The sequence below is a fragment of the Mustela erminea genome, chromosome 13, assembly GCF_009829155.1.
Source record: "Mustela erminea isolate mMusErm1 chromosome 13, mMusErm1.Pri, whole genome shotgun sequence".
In the NCBI taxonomy this organism is placed as follows: Eukaryota; Metazoa; Chordata; class Mammalia; order Carnivora; family Mustelidae; genus Mustela; species Mustela erminea.
Genome location: NC_045626.1, coordinates 65,042,417 through 65,055,651, shown reverse-complemented (window position 1 = coordinate 65,055,651; position 13,235 = coordinate 65,042,417). Strand labels below are relative to the sequence as shown.

Sequence of the window (13,235 nt, the reverse complement as noted above, 5' to 3'; positions counted from 1 at the left end):
TCAGAGGTCTCACTTGGATTTGGTGTGTAGTGCCTCACTGTCCTCTGCAGGGTACAGTGCCCAGCCTGGCTCCTGCCAGCTAGTGGAGGCGGAGACACCTGCCAGCCTGCCTGGGCCTGGACTTTGTTTTGATTTGAAAGTTTGGTTGTCAGGTACTTCAAAGTTAACTCCCCCTACCCTGGATCTCAAGAGGCCATTGTTTCCTCATTGTTTAAATTTCTTTGGCATGTTTTGTAAATGAAGCCGCTGCTCGGCCTGGAGGTTCCAGGCTTGAGGTTGGGTTTGTGTTGAGGAAGCTGGGGAAGGCTGGGGTTCCCACAGCTGGGGAGCTGGGGCGCAGCCATTTCCTCTGCTGCAGGAGCCTCTGCCCTGTGGCGTGGGGAGGCCAGGCACGTAGGCGGCTCTGCCAGACGCCTGCCTTTCAGGGAGCTGGAGAGGGGGCTGTGGCGGCAGGAAGTGGAGATTTGTTTTCCTCCAGAAATGAATGTGGCCTCTGGGGGCAAGGGTTGGGAGTCCTCGGCGTCCACATGTTGCCTTTGACCTCCCACAGGGCTCGGACTCGTCTGTAAGAGGCTACTTGCCCTGTTGTTCAGGTGATGATATGAGGTGCCCTGGGCTCTTTGATCAGGCACTTGTCATGAGGTCTGGTCGGGTTCCTAGGAGGAGTGTGGACGGGCTTTGGATGGGCCCGAGTTTGAATAATCCCCCAGGTCAGCTCTGGAACCTGGGCCTTCTTGAGTCCCAGCCTCCTTACCTGAAACTGCTTCTAGGTGACGATGGAATTAGAATGACACCCTGTCCTCCCTGCTTCCAGCCCAGCACCTTGGACAGGTCACTTCCCTTCCCTGATTCGTTTCCTCCCAGGTGGCACTGGCGCCCCTGACTGGCTGCTTCCTGAGATTCAGACGAGATGAAAGAGGCCCCTTTGCTGCGGCAGCAATCAGCAGTTACCATCGGACACCACTGGGTGCACAGTGCCCTCATGGGAGGCAGGGGCTGTCCTTGTTCCCTGGAGCGGGGACCTGTCAAGATTAGGACAGGAATGCTTGTTTGGGCTGTGTCATGGCCAGAAGCATGAGGCCTGCTGCCTGGAGGCAGAGAGGACCTACCAGGCCCTGGTGGCTGGGGAGGGGTTGGTGGACTCACGGAGGCCAAGTCAGATGGCCCTGAAAGCTTGCGGAGACCTTCCCTATGCCTCTTGGCAGGTTTGCATTCTTTTGTGCTTTAATCTGCTACTTTTTCTCACCATAGTTTATGAACAATGCTTTCATGCCAGATTGGTGTGACTAGCTGCCCCAGATAATCAGGTTACCCAGGGGACATGACCCCTGGAATGATGGCCCACAGAGCTGCTGCCTTTTTGAAGGCTTGCGCTTGAGTAGAAGCCCCCCCCCCCCCCCAACACACACACACCCAGAGGGCAGCATTCTGGGTGTCTAGAGTCAGGGCCAGAGAAATCGTTTCAGTGATGAGGCTGATGAAAAGTTCAGCCCCGTGCTCTTCCACGCTACTCGGCTGCTTTTCTAAGGGGACTGACCGCGAGCTGTGTGTCTTCCTGGAAGGGCCACTTGCCCAGCCTAGTCCTATCCTCCCCACCTGCCCCTCGTCCATGAGCCCCAGGTCCCCTACTTGGTGTGAGGACCTAACAGTTTGTAAACCTGGGGTGAAGTATGGCAGAGTTTGTAAAATCCTGTACACATACACATAGTATTCTTTTCGCTATGATCACTTGTCCCTGGGAGGAGTGGCAACCTGTATCCAGGAGTGGGGTGTTTGCCTTCACTAATAAAGTCTGGGCTTCCCAGTCCTCTAGGAGCTCACCTTTGGTGCAGTTGAAGTCTGCGTGAAAGAAACAGTGGGGCCTCAAACAAGAGGCATTTGGGAAGTATTCTCTTTTTGGGTCTGTGGCATTGACATAAAGTGTGTGAATTTCCAAAATTTAACTGTGGAGTTTCAACTTCAAAAGGATTCTTGCAAATAAGGGTAAAGTCTACAGATCACCCAAAGGGTGTTATCATATAGTCAGCTATTCTGAATAGGTTATTTTTATAGTTGCAAATAATTTACTATGAATGTGGAAAGAGGCACCTCTTCAAAGAAAACCAAGGTGATCCGTGGAGAAGCTCTGTGGGGAAGCACACATCCCCAGCATCAGTCGGCCCCCAGTGCCTCCTAAGGCAAGAAGGCAGCTGTTGATGTCCTCAGAACACAGAGGTTTTAATAGATAGTAAATCTGTGCCTAGAGCCCTCATAGGTGAGGTCAGAATGAATCCTAACTTCTTAACATAGCACTTTTGCTCCCCAAGGCCGGCAAGGCTGCAGAGCTGCCAACCAGCTCCCTGCGCCCAAAGCTCTTCACACGAGGGGGCAGTGACCCCGATGTGTGCGGCCAGGGGGGTGGTGACCTGTAGGCGGTGGGCAGGATGGGATGGGCACCTGCTGAAAAGGCCAGTCAGTCCCTGACCTCTGCCGGTCTTCAGACATGACTTGTAACACACTGTGCCTTCTCCAGAAGCTCTCCCTGCCTGGGGTTTGGAAGCCATGTGGCATCTGAGGCTGCCTTCCCCCTCCATGACACGCTCCTGAAAAGATCACAGGGTTTGTTACTTACATGTATTTTTCTTTTCCTTCAGAATATTGACATTACGAACTTCAGCAGCAGCTGGAATGACGGGCTGGCCTTCTGTGCTCTCCTGCATACGTACCTTCCGGCCCACATTCCGTATCAAGAGCTGAACAGCCAGGATAAGGTAGGCTGATGAAACAGCCCAGCTCCTGGCATCCTTACCACACAGGAGAGGCAGAGCTTCCCAGCTGTAGGGCCCCTGCCACAACACTGCCTCACAGCGGCCCCCTCCCAGCTTAGTCTTATTCTGGGATTGAGTTATTTGTGCTGAGCTAGCCAGTCCCTGACCTACCTTGTGTGGGACATTTGGTGGGTTCAGCATTCCCCAAGGACAACATTCCTAGTGGGAGGAGTCAGCCTTCCTGGGTGATGACATTTAGGATCGAGGGCTTTACTCTTGAGAGCAACTCAGGGCATGAGTGGTCTGGGCAGTGCTTCCCATGCTGGGCCAGTCTCCTGCTAGCCCTGTGTAGTTCAGTCATCCCACTTAGGGAGCTTGCTCAGGGACCGGGTCAGGGCCAGCCCCTGCCCAGAGGGACATGAGGAGAGGTCCCAGGCCTGAGCCCTCCTCTGGTACCCTCATCCCCTCAGATAACACTTGAAGATTCCCCCCGGGGAGGAAGCTCACTTGACGGGTGTTTCCTTTTTTTTTTTTTTTTTTTTTTTTTTTTAATATTTTATTTATTTATTTATTTGACAGAGAGAGATCACAAGTAGGCATAGAGGCAGGCAGAGAGAGAGAGAGGAGGAAGCAGGCTCCCTGCTGAGCAGAGTGCCCGATGCGGGACTCGATCCCAGGACCCTGAGATCATGACCTGAGCCGAAGGCAGTGGCTTAACCCACTGAGCCACCCAGGTGCCCTTGACGGGTGTTTTCTGATGAGCTTTTGGGTCCAGGTCCAGGCGCCTCAGGACTGATGTGTCAAAAGTGGCCTTTTTGCACAGTGAGAAAAGAACGAGTGTGTGGAGATTGCTCCATGGCTGGTGCCAAGAGGAGCGGGGGGGCCTGCGGAGGGGCAGTCAGGTTCAGTGGGCACTCCAAGGGTCCAGTGTAGGTTCATTCTGGTACCACATGGAGGTGGCTGTCCATCTTCTCCAGCAGCATGAGTAGTGCAGGTCCCCTTCCTCCTGGCCTTGCTTGTCCACTCTAGTCACGCAGTTTGTTTTACAGCGAAGGAACTTCACACTGGCCTTCCAGGCAGCTGAGAGCGTCGGCATCAAATCCACACTGGTGAGTCACTGGCAGGGTCCCTCTTTGTTAAGAAGAGTTTCCTTCTCATTAAGGGAGATCCTAGGTGGTGTGGTGGCCTGATGATCAAGGGGCTAGTGGGTGAGGATGGGGGTCCACCGAGGCCTTTGCCAGCCAAATGCATGTCTCGTTAGAAAGGTACAAGCTGGGCTTTCACCTCTGTCCCATGGGCGCTTTATGCCTCACATGAAGTGTCCAAAGGAAGCACCCTAAGTTGGATAGAGTCATCTTGCCTACAGCCCCAGCAGCTTTGACTTCCTTAGAGTCCAGAAGAAAAAAATACAAGTTTGTAACCAGTCACTGTCGGAGGCACATTCCTCCAGGTCTGTCTGCCTTTTGTCAAAGAAGGAGGCTTTAGAGGCCGAGCAGGCACTCCCGTGCTTCACAGGGACTGTGGCAGACACCACTCAGGTGTGAGACATGAGCTGTAGAAAACCCTCATGTTTCAGGGTCGTCACGCGACTGCCCAGCACCCACAGTAGCTCACAACCGACGTGCTTCTGTCAGAGCTCTCACCCTGTCACCATGTCTGACTTTCTGAAGAAGGTACTGGGTCCAGATACAGAGCCAGTCCTTCCACACCCAGTGACACTGAGGTTATATAAACTTGGTGCCGTGGTATTGGTCATGCAGGGGCACACGGTGGCCAGCGCACAACTTGGGGAGGGGAGTTCCACAGTAAGAGCCCCATGAGGCCAGGTCACTGCCCCAAGGGCACCTCTCAGCCTGACTGGTAACAGCTGGATGGCTTTGAAGAAGTGTTTACATTAGTATTTACCCCACAGGAGTGTTCATGAAAAGGTCCAGAAGTCTATCTTCGGACTTGAAGAAATAAGCTTATTTAGGGTGGTCTCTATTCAGTTGTACAGAGAAAGAGAAGTTACCATTATTGAAATGTTTTCTGTTATGTGGGTATTTTACATCATATGGGAAGTTCCAACATATTAAAGTGGGCCATTCCCCCCGGCCCCCAAAAATCTTTATATTGAACAAACATGTTTTTCTTTTTCTATACCAAGTCATAATCGGGTGGCCTATTCCAACCTGCTGTCCATGGCCTCAACTCAGAACCTCCCAGAGCAGCACCCCAGAACCTCCCAGAGCAGACTTCCCCCTGGAAAGTCACGGGGATGTTCTTCAGCAACAGTGGGTCTCTTTTGGGGGCCTCCAAATTCTATATCTGAGTCCTGGCTTTTCCCACATTCGTTTTCATCAGCTGGTATCTCACACGACTGGTATTCTGCAGAATACAATCAGAAAACAGTGTTTTTGATGATTTCAGATGGTTGCCATGGTGAAGGGCATGGGAAAGTTGAGTTCTGGGAGCCCTGGGTGCCCAGAGACTCTCCTGGGACAGAGACTGGGTTGAGAAAGGCACTCAGAAGCGACCACCTGGAGGGGTTTAAGAAAGGAGGCAGACAGGGTTGAAGGCCCCAGAGAAGATGATAACAAGCCTCGGAGGGCCATGGCCGGGAGCAGGGGCTCTCCTATGTGGGGCTCTGGGGCGGGGCTTAGGCACAGAGAGGCAGCTCAGGGATAATGCTGAAGCTTCCAGGCACACTTGGCAGCAATGGAGCAGGCATTTTGCCAAGGCCTTTGGGAGGTGTGATCTAGCTTGGCCCAAAGTCAGAGGTCCTGCCCTGTGCAGCCGGTGTAGCTGCCAGGGAGCCTGTCGGAACGGGCCCAGAAGTGACCGGGATTATAACGACGTTTCTTCCTTCTCCACTAGGACATTAATGAAATGGTGCGGACTGAGCGGCCCGATTGGCAGAGCGTGATGCTCTACGTGACAGCAATCTACAAGTACTTCGAAACCTGAGCACCTCTGAAGGACTCTTCCCGTTACCAAGTGACACCAGTGCCATTAGCTACGCACCCCGTAAAGCTTTCAGTGACTCTCTGAGCTGCCCCGCAGCGTGTGAGCCTTCAGCCGGGGCCTCTGAGTCAGGAGAACTCAGGCCTCTCTGGCCCCCGGCTCGCAGCCGGCTCTGCACACATGACCTGTCCGGCCCAAGGTTGGCCTGGGCTCCACGCATGTCACACACGCTGTTTGCTGCCAGTTTTTTTTCTGAAGAGAATATTGAACTGCATTAGTGCTATGGGGTGTGCAGACCAGCTCCTGCACAGCTAAACCTGGGAAAGTGGGTGAAACTCAGTGGGCAGCTCACCGGGGGTTAGTGAAAGCTTTCGCCACAGCTCTTCTCGACTGCTCACCAATGCGGCTTCTGTCACCCATGAGAACCAGGCAGGGGACTCGGCGCCCGGCAGAGGTGCTGGGGAGTAGGCTGCAGCCCTGGACGTGGAGGGCCATGGAGTACATCACCATGGCCACAGGGCAGCCACCGCTTCCGTGTGGTGGGGCAGATGTGGCCTGCGTGATTTAGGTGTCTGCAGCTTGAGCTAACAGTGAAGTGTGACTCGAGTTCCCAGCTGGTGGCGCCCGTCACTGCTGAAGGGCTGGTTTTGTGGCTGGGCGCCCTTCGAGTGGAGGTGGCCCCTGTCCTCGGCACTGCCAACCTGTCCTTCAGCATGGAAGGGGCTTGGAAACCCAGGTCTGTCTTTAGGTTTCTGTACAAAAGAATTGGTTAAAAGGAGTTCTAGTTTAAAAAAATTTTTTTTCTTATGAGCAATATTGGGGGAATATAGCTCCTGATCTCTTAGTACCAAAGTTAAGTTGTTCTAGTAAAGATAGAGATGAAACATGAAATCTGGACATTAGCATGGTGAAAGCCAGAAATGAAGTCAGAAGTAGCAGGAGAAAAAGCCAAACACCTGGAGAGAGCCCTGCAGGGTAATTTAAAGTCACTGAGTCACTCAGATAAAATCCTCCTGGGCAAGAATTTAAGGAAGTGCCTTAAGTCTCCTTGCACGAGTACACCAGATAGAGGGTCTTGGAGGCCACCATGACTACAGCCACAGCGGATAGCATCAGGGCTGGTGGCCTGCAGCCCTGTGACGGAGTTGGTCCTTTGCCATGCCACCCTCCAGGTTCCAAGTGACAGGCAGCCGCACCTGTACCCCTTCTGTGTGGTGGAACTGAAGCCTTATTATGAGGGGTTCTGTTGAGGTGACTCTCAGGCTGGGACTCAGCCCTTCTTGGGAACAGGGATCCCACATCTCATGTGCGCCTAACACAGTAGCTGTTGGTTTGAACAGCGTCGAGACCTGTTGCTTCTAGAATACAACTGTGTTTGGCACTTACAAAGTAGCACGAGGAAGAGTTGCCACTAGTGGAAGCACCATCGCTGCCTCAGCCATAGGATGTGAAGAAGGCTGCCCAGCCAGCATGTGGGCCCAAGGGTTCTGTGTTCAAGCATCATGTTCTAGAGTAGGAGTTTGAGGTGTCTGTAGCCTAGGAAGGAATGTGGTTATTGTGAAATGGGCTGTGTGTGTGTGTGTGTGTGTGTGTGTGTGTTTATGGCCTGCTGGCCCACAGTCACCAGCTGGCTGGTAAGTGCCCATCAACCCTGCCCAGATGTCCCAACCTGGCAGCTCTGGCTACTGTCCCGACTGGAGGCTTTTTGTGAAATGCCTATTTTCAGCTAAGGAAGGAGAGACTCAGTGAGCAGAACCCAGCCCCTGGGCGCACTAGAAGACCCTGGCCGATACCTGTCCCCATCCTCCCTGGTCAGGTTCCGTTCTGGCTTCTGTTGCTCTGTTGACAGTTGCTCTCTGCTGTCAGATGAGGGACTGTTAGGTGAGAATTACCGTTTTTTAAATGTCTCTCCACTCGGTCTTCCCAAGTCCCACTTTTGCTCTCATTTGCCTTCGTGGAAGCCTGTGCTCCTGTCTAGACCCAGTGTCTGACTGCAGCCATGTTTTTGTTTATTTATTATTATTGGGGGGTGCTTTTTTGTCCTATGAAGGAGAAGACTTTCCTGGGTCTGCAGTTCACACATCTGTTCCTTCCTAGCCAAGTGACCCAGCCCTGGCAGCTTATGCTGGGGGACCTGGGGCTGTGCCCCCAAGGCCGCCATTGGGGTCGGTGACAGGGAGAGGGTGGCCGCAGGAAGTGCCAGGACTGGGCCCAGCCTGTTTAAGGGCCCATCTCTGCCTCCCTGACAAGAGGCTGTGCCAGGGTACCCAGCCAGGCCACCTACATTTGCGTGTGGCTCCGCAGACAAGAAAATTCTAGAAGCATGACTTCTTTTTCTAATAGGATCCTTTTAACACTGTTGGCTTTATGGGATAATCTAAATAGTCATATATACCTAAAAGTGCTACTCTGAGGTGCTTTTAGTCCAGTGGCACTTGACATGAAGCCCCCAGGAAGTCATTTTGTCTCTTTTCCCTTTAAGCACAAGCTTTACTGCAAAAGGGCCAGTTCCATTTCTGTATCTCAACCACAGGCTTCTGCTGACTGACAGTACTTTTTTATTTTGTTCTATTAAATATTCTTGAATGTATTAAAATTACTGAAACACATCAGGCTCGGACTTTTCTAACTCCACACTTCCAGCTGCTCCTCTGACATGGTGTGAACGGGACCCTGGCCACCCCCTGGGACTGACTGTGGCAACAGGAGGGCACCTGAGCCCAGGCTCCATCCCCTCTGGCTGGCCCTCCCCTGCAGTTCACAGACTGGGAAGTGTTGTGGTTGAGGGACCTGAGGGAGTGAGTGGGAGTGCTGGTGTCTTCCAGGTCCCACCGTGGCCTGCAAAGCAGAACTACAGGCCAGATGCCCAGGACTGAGACCACAGAAGCCCTGCCCAGGTTACCCTACAAGAACGGAAGGCCTGGCATTCCCAGCGGTAGCCAAGACATGCTGTTGTGGGGAACAGAGTGGTTGGGGCGGGGTGGGGGGGTTTGCCTTGAGGGCGGTTTTTTTTTTTTCTCCCTAGCAGTGCATCTTCTTGGGAGATCATTTTCAGAATATATAAAATTATAGAGGAAAAAAGATCAGTAATTATACCACTCAGAGCAAGCAAACCAGTCAGGCCTTTTTTCCGTGCGCATCTTGTGTGGAATGATTATGAATCTACAGGGCGCAGCCCAGGATAACACTGGGGTTTGTCATATTACCCATGCTACGTGTCTCCTGTGGAAAGGACTATGAGGCCACCTCGTTACGCACTAAGTGACCTAGTGGGCCTTTCCTGGGCCTGAGACTCCCTCTCAGGGCTGGCTTCTGTCCAGTAACTGAGCTCACACCTGGGAAGCTCCTATGGCCTGAGTTGAGATGTGGCCTGTGAGCGCTGACAACCGTGGGTGCCCACCGTGACCCGGCTTCCAGAGCACACCCAAGTCCTTGGAGTACAGGATTGGGCAGGAGAAAGACTGCCCTGAGACTGGGCGTGTCTCCAGCTTCTCCCCACTCGCCAGCTGTGGGACCTGGGGCGCTCGCTCAGACATGGAGCTCCTGCCCTTCGCTGAAGCATAAGGAGGTCGTTCTGCTGGGAACAACAAGAGGCTGCTGAGACCAGCATGTTGGGGTCTGTGTGCAGTGGACACCAGTCAACACCCTCAGGACCCCTGGGCAGGAGGGTCAGAATGGGCTGTCCTAGCTGCTGCCCCTCAGTTATGGAATCTGCCATCCCCAAAACATCCCCTCTTGCCTGCCTGTCATGCTAGCTACCTCCGGAGAAGACTGAGGCCCACTACGGGGAGTCCTTTTGTAGCCCAACTTCCTAAACTGCTCATAACATGGTGGGGCCCAGGGGCGCCGCTTTCCTAGACTTGATGCTTGTGCTTCCTGTCCCAGGACAGCATGTCTGGGGAGGGAACTGTTACCACCTTGACTTAGGTAGGTTCTAGAACCTCGGGGGGCAGGAGGTGACTTCGATGGGTGGAAGCAAGAAAACCAATTCCTCAAGAAGGAGAGATCCAGAAAGGATCTCATACCCTTCTGTCCATAGCCTCGCAGGGCTGGGGTCCTAGGCCTTAGGCAGCCATGCCCTGGTGACACAGTGGCCAACTCTTTGGCCCTATTCTTAAATGGCTGCACTTCCCAACACCCTTGGTTTGACCTGAGTTCTGTTTTGTCCTTTAAATGGAAGGCAGGGCAGATAGAAGGGGTCTTGGGCTCTGCACCAGGCTGATGAGGAGTGGATTGTAGTCAGGGCCAAGGCTTTTGGGAAATCAAGAGCTCTGAGCCTGCCAGGGCAGGGCTTTGCTGGGCTGCAGCTAGAGCATCTGTGCAGGAGGCAGGGTGGGGGCTTGGGAGGATGGCTTTGTAATCCCTGGGCCTGGCTCGTATTGTGGGAGAGCAGGCTGAGTATGGAGGTAGGGCTGGGAGCTGGGGGCCTGGGAGGGTGGGTCAGAGGGGCAGAGAGTGACCGGGCACAGCCTGCCATCTCTGCCACCAGATCCGAGCCAGACCCAGAGCATGGAACGGCCACATGAGTCCCTGGAGGATGGCCTCATTATGGAGTGTATGTGAGTCCAGGGTTCTTAGAAAGGGATCACAGTCCTAGGAGGAGGGCTGGGGTGGAGCACAGGACAGGCATGTCACTGGGACCCAGTGGGCAGGAAGCAGGTTGCACCAAGTGGGAATTGGGATACCAGGGTTCCCTCCACCCCCTGGTCTGGCACCAACTTGGAGACAGGCCAGGATTCTTCCCACTTCTGTAATATGATGACCCCCCACAAAGAGGCCCCTCCTGATCCCTACTACCAAACACCCTGCTCTTCTAGAAGTGGGGTAGGGAAGTTCCTAGCAGGGCATGGGGATAAGGGTCAGGGAGGGTGGGGAGAAGGCAGCTGGTTTGATGTTCTGGGAGCTGCTGCATGCCAGTGCCTGGGCTCCTGGCTTAGAGCCATTGTTAGGGTGGTGAGTGACAAGCTCCGGCATGCACATGGTCCCTGTCCACCCTGTAGCCCAGGATGAGGTCCCAGTCCTGTCAGGACCTCAGTTCCCACATCTGCATGGATGAGCCATGATCAGCTCAGAGGCACAGAGCTCCTAGTGGGGTTACTATCTGACACCTAGAAGCCGATGTGGGCTGGAGCATCTTTCTGGGGACGGGGCTGGAGGATCAGGGCACTGCTCTTGCGGCTCCCAGGCCTACAGATGGTTTGGGGAGCTTCCTCTGGCATGATTCCGTTGCCTTGGAGCCTGCTTAAGTCTAAGCATAGACAGGAGCCCTGTGAGGTCTCCCACTTCCTCAATTCCAGAGTCCCAGGAAGTATGCAGTGCCCCTCCCACTTGAAGGAGAAGTTGGTGAGTACCTCAGGGTGGCCTGGATGGTTTGCAGGGACGCTGGCCCCAGCACCCACCGGGTGCTTTGTCCTGAGTCTGGAATTGCTTTCCCCCTGATGTGGCCCAGCTGGCCCCAGTGCAAACAATTGGGGTCCAGAGGCCACCAGGTGCATCCTGGACAGGAACAAAGCCAGCAGGGGGCCGGAGGGGCTGGGCTGTCTGAGACCAGAAATCAGGAGCAAGAGCAAGCCCAGCTGGACCCCCTGAGGAGCCTGGGCTTGGAAAGAAGGAAGGGCAGGCACCCGTTGCCTTCAAAGCCTGACCTGGGGCTGGGCAGGGATACAAGGCCCAGAGATAGAAGGTGGAATCTGCCAGAGGCATCCCCGAACCTGAGGATCAGTAGGCCTGTGCTCCCCACCCCACTGCCGGAGCTCCCTTGGTCAGGGACAGGGGCCTCCCCTATGGCCGAGACACCTAAGAAGTGTTCTCCAGGCTGAGGAGGGCACCGCACCGGTAAGAGGGCAGCAAGGCCAACACAGTGGGGGTGCCAAGAGCGCAGTGTTGGGGGGGTCTCTAGTATGGGAAGGCCCGGAGATGAGGGTTAACCATGAGCACATCGGCTCGGTGGGGGAAGCAGGGTTTGCGAATAGCCCTCCCCCATGCCTGCTTCCTGTCACGGCTCAACTGGCCAGTCCTGGGTGTGTGCTGTCCAGGCAGTAGCTTCACGGGAGACCTGGACAGAGGCATATGACAGATGACACAGGACCACTGGAGCAGCTCCTTCTGCCTCTAACTGGCTGGGGAAGGACTGCTCTAGGACAAGGCTGGGGACCTGTGGCGCCCCCAGGGCTCCCCCAGGAGTCCTGAGGAGCTGGTTCTGGGGTGGACCCAACCCCTTGCCTTACCACCTCTGACCTGAGGACACGCCTATCCCAGGCTTGGGGGCACCCATGCCAAGGAGCTGGCGGCTGCCAAGTGGGCCCCAGGAGTGAGCTCTGAGAGCTTTCGCACTCTGGCCCTGAGGACCAGCTATAGAAGGGAAACCTTCAGTCCCTGGGCGTGGGGCCTGTCTGGTGTGGAGACAGGTGCATGTATGGCCAGGTCATATGTGGGTCATATGTGGGGCAGTCTGGGTGGGAAAGGTGCTGGGCCCCAGAATGGAAATGGCAGGGGCCCATGCTGGGGGCTAAAGGGACAAGAGCGAGCCCTGCCCCAGGTTGTCTGAGTGTTGGTCTCTGCCCCATGAAACTCCATAGTCCCTCCTAGGCCCCAGGTGACTCTCAAGACAAGCTGTTCCTTGCCTGTTCGTTGAGCGAGGACAAACTGGTGTGGGCAGGAGGGTTTTATCTCCACTGCAGGAGTAACTCATCTCATGAGACAGCACAGAAGCAAGGGTGGGAAGCCAAGGGTGTGGGGGAGGGCCATCTGTCCAGGCAGAGCCCCCAGCTGGTACCTCATAGCCTGACTGTCGAGGGAGGTGAAATAAAAAAGTTCCATTTTACAGGTGAGGCAGTGGGAACCTCACAGCTGAGGGGAAGCCACAGCACCAGTACAGCTCCAGGGGCAGTGTTCCTGCCTGGTGGGGGAGCTCCTTCCTTTGGTTCCCCATTACCCCTCACAGGACGTGAGTGGGACAAGGGTTGGAGGCTACAAAGGTCTAGACTGGGGGATGGGGTGCCAAGGGGACAAGGGCCAGGCTGGAGGTTGGAAAGGCATCCAGGGACCGTTCCCCACTTGAAAAAAATCTCTTATGTGCCTCACCAACACCTGGGAGCTGGGTTGGGGTCCTGACCCCTCCCAGCCCACCCTCCTCCACCCCCCATGGCCTATCCTAACATTGGATATTAAGGAAAATAGGAACCCTGGGACCTGAGCTGGCGGAATGGGGATGGGAGCTCAGGCTTAGGGAAGAGCTGGAGGAGGCTGCCAGGCAATGGAGGCTGGCTGAATCCAGGCAGTCGATGGGCACGGCCTTAGACTCTTGTTCCCGAGCTGAGCCTAGAGTCTCATCTCCTGCTGGCATTCTCCCCTTGTGGGAGACATTGAGCTCCTGTAGGGGGCCTCAGCTCTAGGATCCGGTCTGGTCCTGCACAAACCCCTCTCCTGGGCTTTTCACCGTGACCCCACTGACCCCCAGAGGTTCAAGAATGCGGGGGTTCCCATGAGTCCCTGGTCACCAGTGCCCTGGTCTCTGGCTGTATGATATAGTTCATCCGGCTGTGC

At 54.8% G+C, this 13,235-nt stretch overlaps 1 protein-coding gene across 2 annotated transcripts in view; it reads left to right on the top strand.

Moving 5' to 3' along the window:
- SPECC1L (sperm antigen with calponin homology and coiled-coil domains 1 like) overlaps positions 1 to 8,299 on the top strand; it is a 138,636-nt gene extending 130,337 nt beyond the window's left edge. For both annotated transcript variants that reach the window (XM_032309157.1, XM_032309156.1), the window contains 3 exons: positions 2,634 to 2,750; positions 3,797 to 3,856; positions 5,604 to 8,299. In XM_032309157.1, the coding sequence (XP_032165048.1) occupies positions 2,634 to 2,750; positions 3,797 to 3,856; positions 5,604 to 5,693 (267 nt within the window). In that variant the 3' untranslated portion in view covers positions 5,694 to 8,299. The remainder of the gene's footprint in view (positions 1 to 2,633; positions 2,751 to 3,796; positions 3,857 to 5,603) is intronic.
- Positions 8,300 to 13,235: the final 4,936 nt, after the last annotated feature.